Source organism: Artemia sp. Qi Xiang Cuo, chromosome 5 (assembly GCF_049724085.1).
Source record: "Artemia sp. Qi Xiang Cuo chromosome 5, ASM4972408v1, whole genome shotgun sequence".
NCBI lineage: Eukaryota > Metazoa > Arthropoda > Branchiopoda > Anostraca > Artemiidae > Artemia > Artemia sp. Qi Xiang Cuo.
The window spans coordinates 66933337-66951776 of NC_142798.1; the positions used below are offsets into that span (position 1 = coordinate 66933337).

Consider the following 18440-nt stretch of genomic DNA (forward strand, 5'->3'; position numbering starts at 1 on the left):
ACGTTAGGTGGGGATGTCGATATCGCTTTCGTCACACCAATTCGTTTTGGTGTGAATCTGGTGCTTATGAATGAATATTTTCAAAGTAAACTCGTTTCATCAATAAGAAAAAAACGGGGTGGACGCATGTGTCCCTTTACCTTTGGACAATAAAACTGTATAAGTGCTGTATCAAGTATAATTCACAAAAATCTTGTTAATTTTTGTCAACTTTTCAACTTTTTGGCATCCCTGCTTTCAAAAAAAAAAAATGAAGGTACTATCACTTAAATATAATAACTCCCTATGTCCCCCCTCTGGATACCACCTTGATAGGATGCTGCCACTGCTTTAATTTAAAAAAAATCAACTTTTTGGCATCCCTGCTTTCAATAAAAAAAAATTTCGATATATCATCATTAAAATATAATACCTCCCTACCCCCCCCCCCCTCTCTGGATACCACCTTGATAGGATACCGTCTCAGCTTTACATTTAAAAAATTAATTTACTTAATGATTAACTAGGTGACTATATGCTTACAACAAACACGCGAAATAACGTTAAACAGATTAGTGTTCCTTTAAAAAAAGAATTTGAGGGTATGAGTAAAGGGGTACAATGACAACAACAAAAATGTTGTAATTATTCAGATATACCTCAAATTACTGGAAAACTAAGTCATAGATTCGCCGTGGCATTCAATAAGATCCAAAGAATCGAATTAACAGGGAGCACACACAAAAGCCAAATTAGGCCAGTAGCCTATGAGAAATCGCAAATTACCCAAGACAATGAACAAGTCTCAATTGGGGGCCCTGGGTCTATCAAAATATTTCAAAGGTTTCCCAGGTAATTTGATATAATTTTTTTTCCGTCTCCACTTTAAATGAAAAAAATAATTATCTTTTAGGCATACCTGCTTTCAATAAAAAAAAGGTATTATCATTTAAAATGATAGCCCCCTATCCCCCCCTTATAGGCAATAATTTAAAATTTTTTGTATGAATCATATTTTTTGGGGTAACTTCCGTTTCAATCTTTAATTCCTCAACCTTACACATAGCTTAGTCTATAGCTAAATTTTGTCTCAATAGAAGGTTGTTTTTTTTAGGGGGGGGGGGGTAATTCAGAATCCAAGTGAAGGCTGAAGCTGTATAATAATGAATGCGTTCTATAATTCTATTCAACTTGAAAATAAAAATTTTTGACTATAAATGATGTAAGAAATAGCAATTGGGAAACTGTATTCGAAATTATTTGATCTCGTTTCATAAGGAAGATACTTTTGTGTCAACATGTGAAGAACTGTGTATATTGCAATTGCATCTGTCTGATTTTTATGTAAAGTAACAAAAGAGACGAAAATTAACGAACAAGAGAGTAGCGAAGAATTATGGTATTGAAAGTAATATTTGGCAGGGAAAGTCACTGGTGATAAATCGCTAGGGGTGGCACCGTGCTTGCGTGATTTTCTGGGATTCGGGGAACCAATTTTTTTTTTTCGGGATGACGCATAGATTTTCGGGGAAATACCCGAAAATTCAGGGATAGTGCAAGCCCTGCTTGATTTTTAATCAGGAAAATCGAAATACTAAACCACACGAGAAAGAAAAGCTCCGACTTTGCGGTTGACGCAATAAAAAATTGCCGCAAAATTAATTTAAAGTCAGACGAACGCCGCCGCCTCTGCCGGCGGCGGCGTAGCTACACTTTGGTGGCGATCGACCGGGCCTCTCGTCGGAGGCGTTTGGTCGATCTGCCGGCGCGGCGCCGGGGTCTATCTATAACTACAGAATGGATACCAAAGGCTTTACAGGAGCATGAGCACCCATATGGGGGGTGAGGGGGGCTCCAACCCCCCCCTCCCGGGCTGAATAATGCTGCCTTATATGTTTGTTTTGAGATTTCTCTTATACAGCATTAGAAGTGCCGATGAGACTAGGTAAGTCCCCCCCTAAAATTCAGTTTATGAGTGTCCAGGTACAAGAGTCCTTATTTGTGTCAGAATCCAATGTTAAAACCTTAATACTCCAATTTACTTCAATAATAATCCATAAGCATGTGCACCTAGAGCATAAAAATCAGCCTAATACGGTATTTAACTTTCTTGGTAGATCCATTTTTTTACTTTAAAGCGATTTGCAATTTGGCTCCCCTACTATCCAACAGTTGAAAATTCTGATGAGTATTTGATGGCATTAAATTACGACGTTGCATAAATATGTTTTTGGTAGTGTTTCTAATTCTTCCAGTTTAAGTGTAGATCAATGAATTTTCAGTCACTTCAATAGAGGAAAAGATACACTTACGAAAATGACAGAAAATACGAAAACTGCAGAAAATCTTGCAGAAATCTTCAACTTTGAGGCAAAAGAATCTTCCAACGAATATTTGATTTTCTTTCTAACTAAATCTCTCGATACATGATTCTAAAATCCTCACTAGATGGGTGAATAAGTGCGGAAATCTGCGCTGGTCGAAAGTGTATAAATTTTAGGTTTGTCGTAGATTTGAGTGAAATCGGCATAAATTTAACATCAGTATCACCAATCTTAAAACACGGAATAGTTATAACGTAAGAAGAGCAGATGTAAGTTATACTAAAAAGTCGTTACAAACACGAGAGACAATAGTTAAAATTTTAACAAAAAAAATGTATTTAAGCTTGCAAAATAAAGCTTTGAGGAAGAATATTATCAAAATTTGAAGTTTCTATCGGAACCGTAATTCTTACTTTCGCTCAAATACTACTACTACTACTAAAAACTCACCGCCTGGGGCCACCACAGCTACGCTCCTCCTCCATCCAAATCTATTCAAACCGTCCCTCTTTACACCCTCCCAGGAAGTTTCCATTTCCTTTAAATCCGTCTTTATGACATCCTTCCACCCCAGAGAAGGACGACCTGCTTTTCGTTTAGCCCTAGACGGGTGGCCAAAACGGACATTCTTTGGCAATCTGTCATCCCTCATCGGCAGAACATGCCCTAGTCATCTCAACTTTTCTTTCATTATAGCCCTAGAAAGCGGGATTGAACCTCATTTTTCGTTCAACCTACAGTCTGAAAGTCTCAGTTTAGCTTTGAAGGTGTGAAGACCTCTTTTGCAGCAAGATTTTGATAAAAACGCATGTCTTGCTTATCCAGCAGTGAATAGTGTTAAGAATTACATCACACTGTAGACAATTAAATGCAGAACGAACAGCTGAAGATCTGTCACATTATTCGGTCTAATCTATGTACAAATCACACAAACAAAAATATAAATAATCTAATGAATATTGGCCATCCGAGAAATGAACATGGTTACTGCAGACCGGGTTTGAATCTCACTCTCGCCCAAGTGACAGTGGCAAAGGCTTCGGGCATTGATGCGCCTAGTAATGATGACGAAATTCTATGTTCCGTCGAACAACAGAAAAGTGTCGCTGTGTTATTAAGACTGCTGAAAGAAGTTTTCGGAAATGTAAAAAAAGTCCCTGGCGGGAAGGACAATGTCAAAGAAATATGCGACCGGATCCTCGTTCTACATCAGAATTTTATAAAAAGAGAGCTCACAACTACTTCGTAATGAAAATCACCATCTACAAACAATTGTGAAACTGCAAGAACGTATTGTTGATCTGAATAAAACACCGATTTCTGTGTTTGGGGTTGCACAGTAGACTGCGACCTCACCCCGTTCGTGTGCATCGGCGGTACGTGGCACAAGTGTTTATTCGATCAGTCTGGATCCCGTGGAATCTGACAAAAATAGTGATAAACATCTGGGCCGGAATGATTTAGGAAAGCTGACCAAAAGTTTTTATCGGGCTGTTGACGAAGACAGCAAAAATTTTGCTGTGAAAAAGACAGTACCAGCGAAGAATGGCAAAATTATACTTGAACTGGTTTCAAAGTCCAATGCAGAAGAGGCAATTTTTGCATTTAACAAGAAAGTAGAGGTGACAAAGTATAAAGTTGTGCAAGTGAAGGAAAAGATGCCGAGAATAATCGTGTATTACGTCACGGATTGTGAAGATGCTGATTTGTTCGCACAGAGTTTATGCGAAGCAACTATAATATTAAAGACATGGTTGATCAAGGTGAGCTACTGAAAGTTGTCACAATGTTAAGGAAACATAGAAACAGTCCTAACGTTGTAAGGGAGAGTGCTGTACCTTTGACCATTTTTGGAAAAAAAAATTGTTTTAACGACAATAGTATTTTAATATGGAACGATTTATTAGATTCATGAAAAACTTTAATTCTTAAGAAATACATTTAATCTCTTGAACATTTGTTGCATTAATTTTTTTAGAGTAAAATAAGTTCACAAAAACATACGTCAACTGGTCAGAGGTACAACACAGGTCATGTACCTTTGACCACTCTATACTCTAACTTTGACTACTTTCATAAATAAGTAATAAAACCAACATGAACACATTTTCTACTTGTTCCTTAGCAAGTATCAGCTATTCTAAATTAAATATTGACAAATCAATTTCAAATCGCAGATGTTCCATTTGAAAAGCAGTCCCACAGTTTATCACTGGAGCTCGAAGTATCAACAAAATATCTTATTGATCAAGGTGAAACTCATTTTGATCAGTCCCTACAAATCAAAAGGAGTTGGTATTACCTAGTTTCTTTAGATATTTGATTTTCAAATAACTTTTATCTAAGTATTACTTCTGCAACAAAATGTTTCACATTCCTTTTGCCACTCAACTTTACAACAAAAAAAATCGCCTTTAGAAATTTTATTTCTTTCGAAAATTTTCTTGATCTTCCAAATCAGCCAAACCTGTAAAAGCTGGCTCGTAATCTTCATTATCATCCATTGCTAAATCAGTATCTCGGTCGCAATCACATGTTGAATCAAAATAAAATAACTGTTTCACAGTTTTTTTCTTTCAGCCTATCTGACTCACTTTTTTCTTTTTCCTATTCTGTTTCTCAAACTCTTCCTTTCTCAGAGAGACAGTCAATGTTCTTGACTTACCTCTCTGCCTCCCTTTGGTGACATCTTTCCTAGGTCCTGCCTATGGATGAGGTCTAATAATCCGTGGTGAAATGACTTCAGTAGCGTTTTTGGATGGAACATCAGTGGCTTCCAAGGTTTCCTCATCATTCTGGTTCAAATTTTTAGTGACGAGTGGTCTGTCTGTTACAATTGAAGATGGAAATTCATCTTCCATGAAAATATTTTTATTGAATGGCACTAATACAGCTATCTTGAAGCCATTTGCAATGTTAGTCGGACAGGAGGCCTTCGGATACTCCAACCCAACTAAAGAAGCGACATCATATATTGTGATAAGCTTGCCAGAATTACATGGTGTCAACATCCAATCATTTACTGCATCGTTATAAAAGGTGTTGAAAAGTCAAAAAATAGACCTTTCTAGTGGCTGCATTTTGTGACTGGTGTTGGGATGAAATGTTAATAAATGTATTTTAGAAGATTTTGCCAAATTCATTGCTGGTATGGTAACATGCCTCTTGTGGTTGTCCATCAGAAGAATTACTGGTGTAGCAGCTAGCTTAACTAGCTTAATGAAGTGTTCCAGAAACTCCAGAAATAATTTTTTATTGGACCACCCTGACTGATTTGCTGCTCCAATAGTGCCTGATGGTGCCTTTATTAACATAAAATCTTTAAAATTGATCCTGGAAAATATTAGCATTGATGGAATACTGATGCCAGCAACATTTATGGCACAAAAACCTCTTCGAGGAGTGATTTCTTGGATCTGTGTTAAAAATCCTTGCCGATTGGGTTCAAGGTCATCTAAGCTGCTCGGACAAAATAAAAGGAGAAAGGGGGGCATTCTAAATAATAATCGTCTAAATGATGCTAAACAGTTCACGTTCTTTTACTTACTAATGCTTTTTTTCCCGTCATATACTAACATGTTGTACCATTGACCGGTCAAAGGTTCTCTATTTATTGCAGTCAAAGGTACAACACACAATCATTATTTATTAAATGCATTCGTTCAGTTATAGGTTACGAACTTAAGATTAAAATACTATGCTTTTTATTTACTCCAAAGATGTAACTGCAATATGAAGCAGTGAAAAGTAAATCATTATTAATACAAAAAAGAGTATAATAAAGAAATCAGTAAATGAAAATACTTACTTTTAGAGATGGAAATGGATAAAAATTTCTTTAAAAATCTGCAAGTATGTTTTGATATTCAGAACATATATAGCAGCGCTCCAAGGAACTAATGCATGTAACGGCATATTTAACTGCCAAAAAATATATAAGATGGCAGCACAAAAAAAGTGTTCAAAGGTACATGCCGGCCAGACGTAGAACAGTTTCCCCTACTTAAAGTTAGCCCAAAACTCCGCAAGTCCATCCTGCTATAGGGTCATGTGAAGCTCCGCTTCTTGATGAAGCGCTGTGATGAGTATGAGTTCCTCATAAAGTGTTTTAAATGCTGCATTTATGGCCACCGAACAACTGAGTGCAGAGGTATGCAGTGCTGCTCTTTTTGTATGGGTAACTATTCATTTGATGATTGCACAATATCGTTTTCTGATTACCCATCGTGCAGTGTCTGTCACCATAGCAAGCCCAATGAAAGTCTGCATGCGTCACACGAAATTAAAAACTGCCCAACTGCACAAAAGATTATAGCAAAACTGAAAGACCAAATTTTGTATGACGACGGTCAATAATGTTGCAATCAGGCAGTGTAAATAATGTGAGTAAATCATTGTCTGTCATCCAAATTAACTTGCAGCATTTACACAAATGACTTCAGAGTTTTTTTTACAGTTTTTTCATTGGTTCTATTTTTATTAGAGTAAGTTTCGAACAGCAAAATGCCGCATGACAAGGACAGATTAAAGTTGAATTGTAGGTCTGTTTTAATAAATTTCAAAATTTCAAGTAGTTTGCTTTTTATGATCTTCCTTCTTCCTACTTGTCACCCCATTTTTTGCTTGCCATAAATTAGCCCTCTCATTAACGAAAATTAGAACAAAGTCTCTGCTTCTATGTTCATCCTATGATGGGTATCCACAGAAAATAATTTTAGCTACCATCTGCGAACTAAAAAGCTGTGTAGACTAACGCGGATTAACAAAGAGCAAACTAACATGCTGTGAATTACTTCGTTGCTTTTTCGTAATCATTCATTATTTTTCGCTCACGTCACCATAAAAAAAACCATGAAATTTTCTACTGAAGCTGAGCAGCCATCTATGAATTCTTAGAATGATATTTGTCCTTATTACCCAGTTGATAAGAGGAAATAGAATTCAAGGATTGTCTGTTTTAGATAGAAGAAGAGAAAGACAGGACTAAACTTGCATGTATCTGGGAAAACTATAGTTAACTGACCAATTCATTAAAAAAAGAGTAAAACTATTCTCTATTAGGTAATTTTGTTTTGGGCTTAGTATGTCTAATGGTGGAGATTCTAAGCGTCAACTTTCCGCTGCTGAGGAAGAAGCCATCCACTTCCAAAGGATATTGAATGCATTCAGACAGTATAGGTTTGTTCTAAAATTGATTTTTTTTTTAACGTGCTTAAAAAATGCTGGTAACTTTTTGCAGTTCATGGTGGTATCCAGAGGGGAGGGGTAGGGAGCTATCATTTAAATGATAGGCCTAATACCTTGATTTTTTTTTCAAAAGCAGGGATGCCAATAAGTTAATTATTTTGTTTAATTTAAAGCAGACATGGTGGTAAAGTTCTACCAAATCATAGGCCTATTATTGAGTTAGGAATAAAGTGAATACACCATTCAATGCCCTTTTTTTACACTGATTACAAATATGATAATCATTTCTATTGGAAATGAATTTCAGCCCCCCCCCAATACATGCCAATTCAGGGTATATATTTCTACATTAGGGGGGGGGGGACAAATTTTGGTTCTGATGTAAATAGGAGGTAAGTTTAAACTTTACCCCTACCCCACCTAATGTAGAAATATATAGGCCTACCCTGAATTGGCATATATAGGGGGGGGGGGGGGCTGAAATTCATTTCTGATAGAAATTATTATTATATTTGTAATCAGCATAAAAAAAGGCATCAAGTAGTATATTCACTTTATGCGTAAGTCAATAATATGAAGTGATAGAACTTTACCAAGATGGTATCCAGAGGGGGGGGGGGCATAGGGAGCTATTATATTTAGCCTAGGCCTAAGTGCTAGGGTAAATTTTTACCAAACCATATTAGCCTATTGACTTACAAACAAAGTGAATAGGCTATACCACTTGATGCCCTTTTTTTTGCTCTTTCCAAATATAATAATCATTTTTAGTGGAAATGAATTTTACCCCCACCCCTATATACCAATTCAAGGTATATATTTGCACATTAAGGGGGTGGGGGTCAAGTTTAAACGGGAGTATACCCAATGGATAATATCTAAAAATTTCTATTCTATAGAATGTAAAAATAATATCCAACCACACTTAGTTATTGCCAAAATTATCCAACTAATTAGCTATCTGAAAAATCCTTTCAAGCAAATAAGAAATTATCCAACTAGGAAAATAACTAAAATTTTAAAGAAAAATAGCTTTATCTTGCTAGCCAAATAAAATAAAGCATAAGAGCCAACTTAATATCTCTAACTATGTTGATAATACTTTAACTTAATGCTTCTGATATATATCTAACTAGACAGATAAGTAAATTCTTCATACAAACTAGAGATAATATCCAACTAGTCAGACAATGTTTTCTCTTAGACATAGGCTAGCATGAACATCTAATTTGGTTGATATATCAGAAGATCCAAGAATCAGCATTATCCACCTAGTTAGATATTCTTGCTGTGCCTAAGAGAAACAATTTATCTGGCTAGTTGGATATTATCCAAAACCTGCATAGCCCACTGGAATTTACGTATCCTCCTATTTTGATTTATATTATTAGTGTTAAGAATTGTTATTAACCACCTAGTTAGGCTAGATTTTAATGATGTGCCTGATAGAAAAGAATTATCGGCTTAGTTGTGTAGGCTATATCTCATAATTAATAAGGAACATTATATCAATCTAGGTTGATAATCTCTGTGGCTAAGATTAACACTGTCTCTGGACTGGTGTAGATTATCACATACCTACATATCCTAATCGAATTAAATTATAATCATATTTGTATATATATGCAAATACTATAATGAGTGTTTAGTCTTTTTAGTCTATTATCCACCTAGTTAAATGTTCTTGCTGTTACTAAGAGAAACAGTTTATCTGGCTAATTGGATATTAACCCTAAACTGTTTAGAGAATCTTCTTCTCTGATTAGTTTTATATATATAAGAAACACCAAGATCCAGGATTATCGACCGAGTGAGATAATAATTCAATTACATAGTCATTTTAATAGTCATCTATTTTGATAATTGTTTACGACTATTCTAAATGATATTATAGTTCGCACATGATATTTTATATATATAATAAGTTTAGGTGGAGCGGATCGGTACAGGCTCTATAATGTAATTTTTTATAGAATATCCATTCGTCCCCTTCCCAGTTTAAACTTACCTCCCATTTACATCAGAAATAAAATTTTTAAAAACTCATGCAGGTAACAGACCGCTAGGTAGCAGAACTAATAAGGACAAATTTCACAGGTTTTTTGGCACTTTTTTTGCAGGTTTTGAAAATTCATAGTGGCAACCCTGTATTTTGGCTAATTATCTAGAGGGATGCTAAAAGTGTCCTTTTTTGGCTGATTTGGACACTTTTGTCCCTAAAAGTTTTGCCAGCCCTGTTCCAAATATAACCTTCATTTACATCACAAATAAATTTTGCCCCCACCCCCCTGATGTGTAAATATATACCCTGATTTGGATATATTTAGGGGTTGGGGTACAGTTCATTTGGTTATATTTAGGTTCAGAATGCAATTTTTTGTTATATATTTGCACATTTGGGGGGTGGGGGTATATACTCTGTATGTATATGTATATTTACAGCAATATTTTGATTTTTGCCACTGCTATTAATATTTTGTATTTGCGCCTCTGCTCATTAAAAAAAAGTATTAAAAAGACCAGCATGAATGCAATCTATAAACAACTTATTTGGCGTCAATTTCAAAAGAATTAAGCATTGAATCTCAGCATGGTGGTTTTAGGAAACTTTTTCTTTTAAGCTGGAAAAAGAAGGATTTTCAGAGGAAAGACTTGATGATAAATATTCTCCCCTTGGATAATAGGTTAACTAGGATCATTATATGTATTTTAAAGTAAGAATTGTTTTCTTAACATGTCTCCTTATCAGGGGCCACAATTCTAAATTTTTACCAAAGGCATCAAGTGGTATATTCACTTTATTTGTAAGTCACTAATATGATTTGGTAAAAACTTACAAGTGATAGTACCTTCAATTTTTTTTTTTTTTTGAAAGCAGTGATGCCAAAAAGTTATTTTTTTATTTAAAGTAGACATGGTATTCTTTCAAGGTGGTATCTAGAGGGGGGGGGGGGATAGGGAGGTATTACATTTAAATGATGATATCTCAAATTTTTTTTAAGCAGGGATGCCAAAAAGTTGCTTATTTTTTTATTTAAAGCAGAGACAGTATCCTATCAAGGTGGTATCCAGAGGGGTTGGGGGTTGGGGAAGTATTATATTTATATGATAATATCTTGATTTTTTGTATTGAAAGCAGGGATGCCAAAAAGTTAATTATTTTTTTAAATTTAAAGCAGAGATGGATCTAATAGAACATTATATGGCTGCTTTAAAAAAATACAAAAGGGAGTGTGAAGGGAGGTGAGATTTTTACAAGAATATGACAGTTTGGTTGCTACCAGTATTTCTACCAAAATTTTTACCAAAGGCATCAAGTGGTATATCAACTTTATTTGTAAGTCACTAATATGATTTGGTAAAAACTTACAAGTGATACTACCTTCAATTTTTTTTTTTTGAAAGCAGTGATGCCAAAAAGTTGTATTTTTTTTTATTTAAAGTACACATGGTATTCTTACAAGCTGTTATCTAGCGGGGGGGGGAAGGGAGGTATTACATTTAAATGATGAAATCTCAAAAAAAATTTTAAGCAGGGATGCCAAAAAGTTACTTATTTTTTTATTTAAAGCAGAGACAGTATCCTCGCAAGGTCGTCTCAAGCGGGGGGGTTGGGGAAGTATTATATTTATATGATAATATCTCGATTTTTTTGTATTGAAAGCAGGGATGCCAAAAAGTTAATTATTTTTTTAAATTTAAAGCAGAGATGGATCTAATAGAACATTATATGGCTGCTTTAAAAAAATACAAAAGAGGGTGTGAAGGGAGGTGAAATTTTTACGAAAATATGACAGTTTGGTTGCTACCAGTAGCTACTAGGTGGAGTATCCTATGAAAGTCTTCTGTCAATGAGTAGAGAAATTAATTTTGTAAATTTAAGCTGTGATTTGAGAAAGACTGATGAAAACATTAATGTTTACAGTCAATATTGATTGCTCCAGCAGCGCACTGCCAACATCTTGCCAGCACCATGCCACCAACATCTTACTGGTGCTGCACTGCTGACATCTTACCAGCCGCATGCTGGTGGTGTACTGCTGCTGTTTTTGGCCCTGCTGCTGCTGGTCTTTCCTCATTGGCATGGCACCTATCAGAAGCTACTTGTTCCCATTGTAGGTTGGGAATGTTGGAGTTAATGAGAGATTCTCTCTGATTATTAGACATTTTTTTTTTGTACAAGTTTTACACTTATTGACAAAATTGTCAGCATCTCTCCTGTTTCCTGGCCAGAATACTGTAGTGTGCCCTTCCCTTTGCTTGACTGTGCCTAAATGGGACAGATGAAGCTATTCTAGCACCTATTCCCTGAGTTGTGCAGGGATGATGATTTGTTGGCCTTTAAATATAATGCTATCATGGACATATAATTTGTCTTGGTAACTCCAGTAGCTCAGAGCAGGGACAGGGCTTTCTCTTTTACTTTTAGACCACCCTTTTAATATAAGTGATTTAAACATTTTTAGTTCAGAGTCTTTGTCTCTTTTTTGGCAGATCTCATGAATTTTCTTTTTACTTTCTGGAATGGAATTGAGAATTGGGTTGACATGAATGTCTAGTTCCTCTTGGAGAGAGATGTCCAAGTTGTCAAGGTGCAGTTGACATAAGGTATCTTCAATGGGGATTTCTTTGCCATGTCTATACTTGATGCTTAAGTCATAAGGTTGTAGGTATGCCATTAGGCCCTGTATTCTAGGATGGATTTTGAGAGGATTGATTAGAGTGGTCAATGATCAGTGGTAACATTGATTTTTGTTCCATATATGTAATGATGGTAGTGACAACATCCAAAAAGAATAGCATGCAACTCCTCAAATTGTCCAATTGTCCATTTCCAAATGTTTCTTTGCCATTTGAGAAATGCCCCAAGGCTGTGTTTTGAGGCATCCACCTCCAAATCAAGAACATAAGCAGAGGAATCAAAGTAGCCTCAGCTGGCTACTATAGTTTTTCATCTTCTGATTGCAGACTGCACAGGTTCTATTCCATTTAGAAATCTCCTGCTTTAATAGTTCTCTTAGAGGTTTGGTAACTTATTAGAGATTAGGAATATATGAAAATGAAAGCTTAGCATTTCCAAAAATGTTTTGAGCTGTTCTTTGTTTGTGGTTCTGGCATATATTTGACAGCTTAAATTTTTTCAGGATCTGGTCTGACCCCCATGTTACTGATAATGTGGCTGAAGAAAGCTCAGGGGAGCTAAACACATATTTAGCTCCCCTGAGCTTTAATAAACAAAAAATCACGAAGAAAGGAAGAAAACGAGGACAATTAACAGCCAGTGAGAAAAATTGAAAAATTATGCAAATATTTTGGTCAGTTACCCTTTCACCGTTACTAGGAAAGGGTCATCCAATTTTAGTTTGGTGTTTTTATTTTAAGGTTTGGTTTTTATATTTTTATCAGTTTTATTCTGCACTGAGGTTTGTCAAGCAGAGGTCTTGACTGAAATATTTGCATAATTTTTCAATTTTTTTTCACTGGCTGTTAATTGTCCTCGTTTTCTTCCTTTCTTCGCGATTTTTTGTTTATCATAATTAGCCAGTGTGGTCTCAGAAATTATTTCTGAGCTTTAATGTTACATCATCAAATGTTGGTATTGAGTAATGGGGTTTCCTGATGCATTTCTTGAGCATCAAACTCTCAGTATAAAGCCAAACACTTCCATCTTTTTTTTCAATTAATTAAAAAAACTTTTCCCACAAAATAAGTTTTTCAAAGAAAAGTAAAGAACTCCATTAAACAAAAAATGAACAGAAATAAAATCAAATAATCTACCAAGCGTGAAACTACCACAAATCAGCATCGATAAATAAATGAAACTCAAAACGAACAGAAATTACAATAAATAACCAAATCCAAATCAAAACAAGCAGAAATTAACATAAGTTGGGTGAAAAACCCCTATGCCTTCCCAAGGCCAGAACAAAATTTGCACTTTACTGAAAAAAATATAAATGTTTATACTTTTATAAATATAATAAATCAAGTAATATTAACATTTTGATTACTAAATATCAGTATATGTATATTAAACTGACAATGCACATTCATTTGTATTTTTTCAAGAAAATAACACTTTAAATCTTTTCGTTTTTTAAGACTTTATAGTTAGGCCTTCTATTTGTATGCTGGAGAAAAATTTCCAGCAATTTTTAACAAAATACACCCTTTTAAAAATCTGGACACAAATAGTGCTGTTTAATTTAGTTTCATACCTCCTCTAGTTGACCTTGATACCATGTGCAAAAAATCTGTTTACTTTCTTTGATAGCATGGATACACTTGCACTATTTTGATTTGGTTAAATTTTAAGAGCAGAAGTAGCCCCAAAAGTTTGAACATAATACCCTCAGTTGTTCTTGGGATACTGCTGAGATGCCTTATTTGGAATTAGCAATATCACAGTGCATTTTGATTTAATCTTAAGGCAACATTTAGTTTTTAAACATAATGGGAGGGTGGGAGTGGAAGGGGGATTAGTTGCCCTCTAATCACTTTTGACTATTAAAAAGGGCATCAGCCCTTTCTTTTTTCAATCGAATGAGCCCCTTTCAAAGTTCCCACAACAACTCCTTTGATACAAAGTGCCCTGGTCTAAACAACAAAAAATATCACTAATCATTTTTGACTATTAAAAATGGTACTAGCCCTTTGAATTTCAAATTGAATGAGCCCTTTTTCAAGATTTCAATAAAAACCTTATATGCCCCCAGGGCATAACTTATAACCCTTGCCCTGAGGGTTGTGGTGGAGTGTCCTCCTCAAAAACATATTTTGTATCTGGATATCAACTATGCTGAACAAAATGGCTATCTCAAAATTTTTGTTGGATGTGTTTGGGGGAATGATGGGTGTGGGGGGGGGGGGCTAGTTTCCCTCCAATCCCTATTGACTATTAAAAAGGGCACTAGCCCTTTGAATTTCCAATCAAATGAGCTTTTTTTGAAGTTTCTACAACAATGCCTTCTATAAAAGCATTATATGCCCCCTGGGCAAAACTTAAAACCCTTGCCCTGAGGGTTGTGGGGGAGTATCCACCTCAAAAACATATTTTCTATCTGGAAATCAACTATGCTGGACAAAATGGCTATCACAAAATTTTGATTGGCTGGGTGTGGGGGACTAATGGGCGTGGGGGGGGGGCTAGTTGCCCTCCAATCACTTTTGACTATTAAAAAGGACACTAGCCCTTTGAATTTCCAATCAAATGAGCCCTTTTTGAAGTTTATACAACAATGCCTTTTATAAAAACCTTATATACTGTTTGGGCCCTACCCTATTCCTTATATACATCAACGATATGATGAACGGAACAGAAAACAACATCACTCTCTATGCTGACGACTCCAAGTTGTTTGGGCCTGCAAACCAACAAAGTCTGCAGCGTGACCTTCATAAAATCCAAATGTGGGCACAAGACTGGCTACTTGAAGTCAACACATCAAAGTGCAGTGTCCTTCACTTTGGAAGCAACAACCCCTGTCACCAGTACAACATGTCCGATCCCAATTCACTGGCTAGCTTAGTACTAAAGACAAGTCCCGAAGAAAGAGATCTAGGAGTGCTGATAGATGAACAACTGAAGTTCCACGGCCACTGGCAACAAGCAGTTTCAAAAGCAAATTCAAGCCTTGGTCTCCTCAAATGCACTATAACCAGCTGCTCCCATACAGTCTTTCTAATGCTCTATAAGGCTATAGTTAGACCCGTTTTGGATTTTGGTACGTGTCTCACCTCCCCTTCTTATAAGAATGATACCAGTCTAATCAAAGGAGTTCAGAGATGTGCCACAAAGTGCATTGCTGGCCTACGAGATCTCCCATACAACAAGAGACTGGAACGCATGCAGCTGCCAACACTCGTCTTCAGGCGCCGCCATGTTGATATGATGCTGACCTACAAGTATAATGCACAACCAAATAACCCCCTCTTTACCAAACATTCAAGTCAGCACCATACAAGAGGACACTCACATAAGCTGTCAAAACGTTTTGTCAAAACACGAACACGGCAACACTTCTTCTCTGAGCATGTTGTCAACAATTGGAATAGCCTTCAAGCTGAAACGGCAACTGCACCTACGGCTGCGTCCTTCAAGTCCAGAATTGACAAGGAATGGAATAACAAGCCATGGAAATATGAGTGGGACTGTCTGTCCCACTCAACTACTGACTAATGCCAACTTTATCATAATGAGTGTCTTGCTAGGAGGCTGATGCCGCTTGTCATACCCAACCATCTCGCATACTCGATCCGAACTTGCTTTTGTGCGGTGGTGTCAGCTCTATACCACTGAGAATGGTCTTTATGGGCCATACCTACCTTGTGGCCACCACTAGTGACCGAGTGGGCTTAAATTGCATCTCTCCAGCAGACCTCTCCTATGGCGTGTCACTGGGCCCTAACACAGTGACGAATTTTGGCCATCATTGACCCGGAGCACAACAGATCCAGTATGGACCTTAATTTGCTCCGAAGTGCGAATTAAGGTAATTAAGGTAATACCCCCAGGGCATAACTTAAAACCCTTGCCCTGAGGGTTGTGGGGGAGTGTCCTCCTCAAAACAGATTATCTATCTGGAAATCAACTACTCTGAACAAAATGGCTATCTCAAAATTTTGATTGGATGTGTTTGGGGGAATGATGGGCATGGGGGGTGGCTAGTTGCCCTCCAATCACTTTCGACTATTAAAAAGGGCACCAGCCCTTTGAATTTCCAATCAAATGAGCCTGTTTTGAAGTTTCTACGACAACGCCTTCTATAAAAACCTTATATGCCCCCAGGGCATAACTTAAAACCTTTTCCCTGAGGGTTGTGGGGGAGGTGTCCACTTAAAACATATTTTCTATCTGGAAATCAAATAGTCTAGGCTGAAAAAAATGGCTATCTCAAAATTTTGATTTGATGTGTTTTGGGGAATGATGGGCGTGGGGGGGGGGTCTAGTTGCCCTCCATTCACTTTTGACTATTAAAAAGAGCACTAGCCCTTTTAATTTCCAATCGAATGAGCCTGTTTTGAAGTTTCTACAACAATGCCTTCTATAACAACCTTATATGCCCTCAGGGCATAACTTAAAACCCTTGCCCAAGGGTTGTGGGTGATTGTCCTCCTCAAAAAGATATTTTCTATCTGGAAATCAACTAGGCTGAACAAAATTGCTATCTCAAAAGTTTGATTGGATGTGTTTGGGGGAATGATGGGCCGGGGGGGGGGACTAGTTGCCCTCCAATCACTCTCAATTATTAAAAAGGGCACTAGCCACCCCAATTTCCAATCAAATGAGCCCCTTTCAAAGTTTCTACAACAACTCCTTTGATACAAAGTGCCTGTTGAAGAAAGAAGAATGCCCTCAGGGAATAACTTAAAACCCTTGCCCCAGGGGTATTGGGGGAGTGTCCTCCTCAAAAAGATATTTTCTATCTGGAAATCGACTATGCTGAACAAAATGGCTATCTCAAAATTTTGATTGGATGTGTTTGGGGGAATGATGGGCTGGGGGGGTGGGGGGCTAGTTGCCCTCCAGTCACTTTTTACTATTAAAAAGGGCACTAGCCACCCCAACTTCCAATCAAATGATCCCTTTTCGAAGTTTCTACAACAACTCCTTTGATACAAAGTGCCTGTCAAATAAAGAAGAAGAAAAATAAAAACACATTGTGGCCACATTGTTCTTTACTATATACAATGGTAATGGATGATTGGATGTGTTTGGGGAAAAGATGGGCGTGGGGGCAGCTAGTTGCCCTCCAATCACTTTTGACTATTAAAAAAGGCACTAGCCCTTTGAATTTCCATTCAAATGAGCCTTTTTTGAAGTTTCTATGACTATGCCTTCTATAAAAACCTTATATGCCCCCAGGGCATAACTTAAAACCCTTGCCCTGAGGGTATGGGGGAGTGTCCTCCTCAAAAACATATTTTCTATCCCAAAATCAACTATGCTGAACAAAATGGCTATCTCAAAATTTTGATTGGATGTGTTCGGGGAATAATGGGTGTGGGGGGAAGGGCTAGTTGCCCTTTAATCACTTTCGACTATTAAAAAGGGCACTAGCCCTTTGAATTTCCAATCAAATGAGCCTTTTTTGAAGTTTCTACAACAATGTCTTATATAAAAACCTTATATGCCCCCAGGTCATAACTTAAAACCCTTGCCCTGAGGGTTGTGGGGGAGTGTCCTGCTCAAAAACATATTTTCTATCTGGAAATCAACTAAGCTGAACAAGATGGTTATCTCAAAATTTTGATTGGATGTGTTTGGGGGAATGATGGGCGTGGGCGGGGGGCTAGTTACCATCCAATCACTTTCAACTATTAAGAAGGGTACTAGCCCTTTGAATTTCCAATTGAATGAGCTTGTTTTGAAGTATCTACAACAACGCCTTTTATAAAAACCTTATATGCCCCCAGGGCATAACTTAAAACACTTGCCCTGAGGGTTGTGGGGGAGTGTCCTCCTCAAAAACATATTTTTTATCTGGAAACAACTACGCTGAAAAAAATGGCTATATCAAAATTTTGATTGGATGTGTTTGGGGGAATAATGGGCATGGGGGGGGGGGTTATGTGCCCTCCAATCAATTTCGACTATTAAAAAGGGCACTGTAGCGATAAAAAAATTTATTTGGCTTGTACTAAATGCGGTACTAAATACTGACCGCGTCAAAGGCGATATTATGCCCAAGGGTCATGAACTTACATCTTGTAATTTCTCCGATAGCGCCGCTTATAGCGCTAAAGATTGTGTCAACTAGGCTAGCGCCGCTCTCAATTAATGGGAGAAAATTGAATACGTAGGCATATAAATGTGGCCTCTTTTTTTCTCGAGCTATCTGGAGATCAGATTCCTTTGGGAGCGTTTACCTTGGAGATATACGAACTAATTACCCATTATTAGACTAGATCCAGACATATAAAATGAAATAAACACAGATAAAAAAGGCA

The 18440-nt window shown here is 36.9% G+C and overlaps 1 protein-coding gene across 1 annotated transcript in view; it reads left to right on the forward strand.

Annotated features, from left to right (window-relative positions):
• The first annotated feature begins 7256 nt into the window (after positions 1-7256).
• LOC148952411 (protein-L-histidine N-pros-methyltransferase CARNMT1-like) overlaps positions 7257-18440 on the forward strand; it is a 90525-nt gene continuing 79341 nt past the window's right edge. The window contains exon 1 of the mRNA XM_089089872.1: positions 7257-7481. Coding sequence (XP_088945998.1) covers positions 7387-7481 — 95 coding nt within the window. The 5' untranslated portion in view covers positions 7257-7386. The remainder of the gene's footprint in view (positions 7482-18440) is intronic.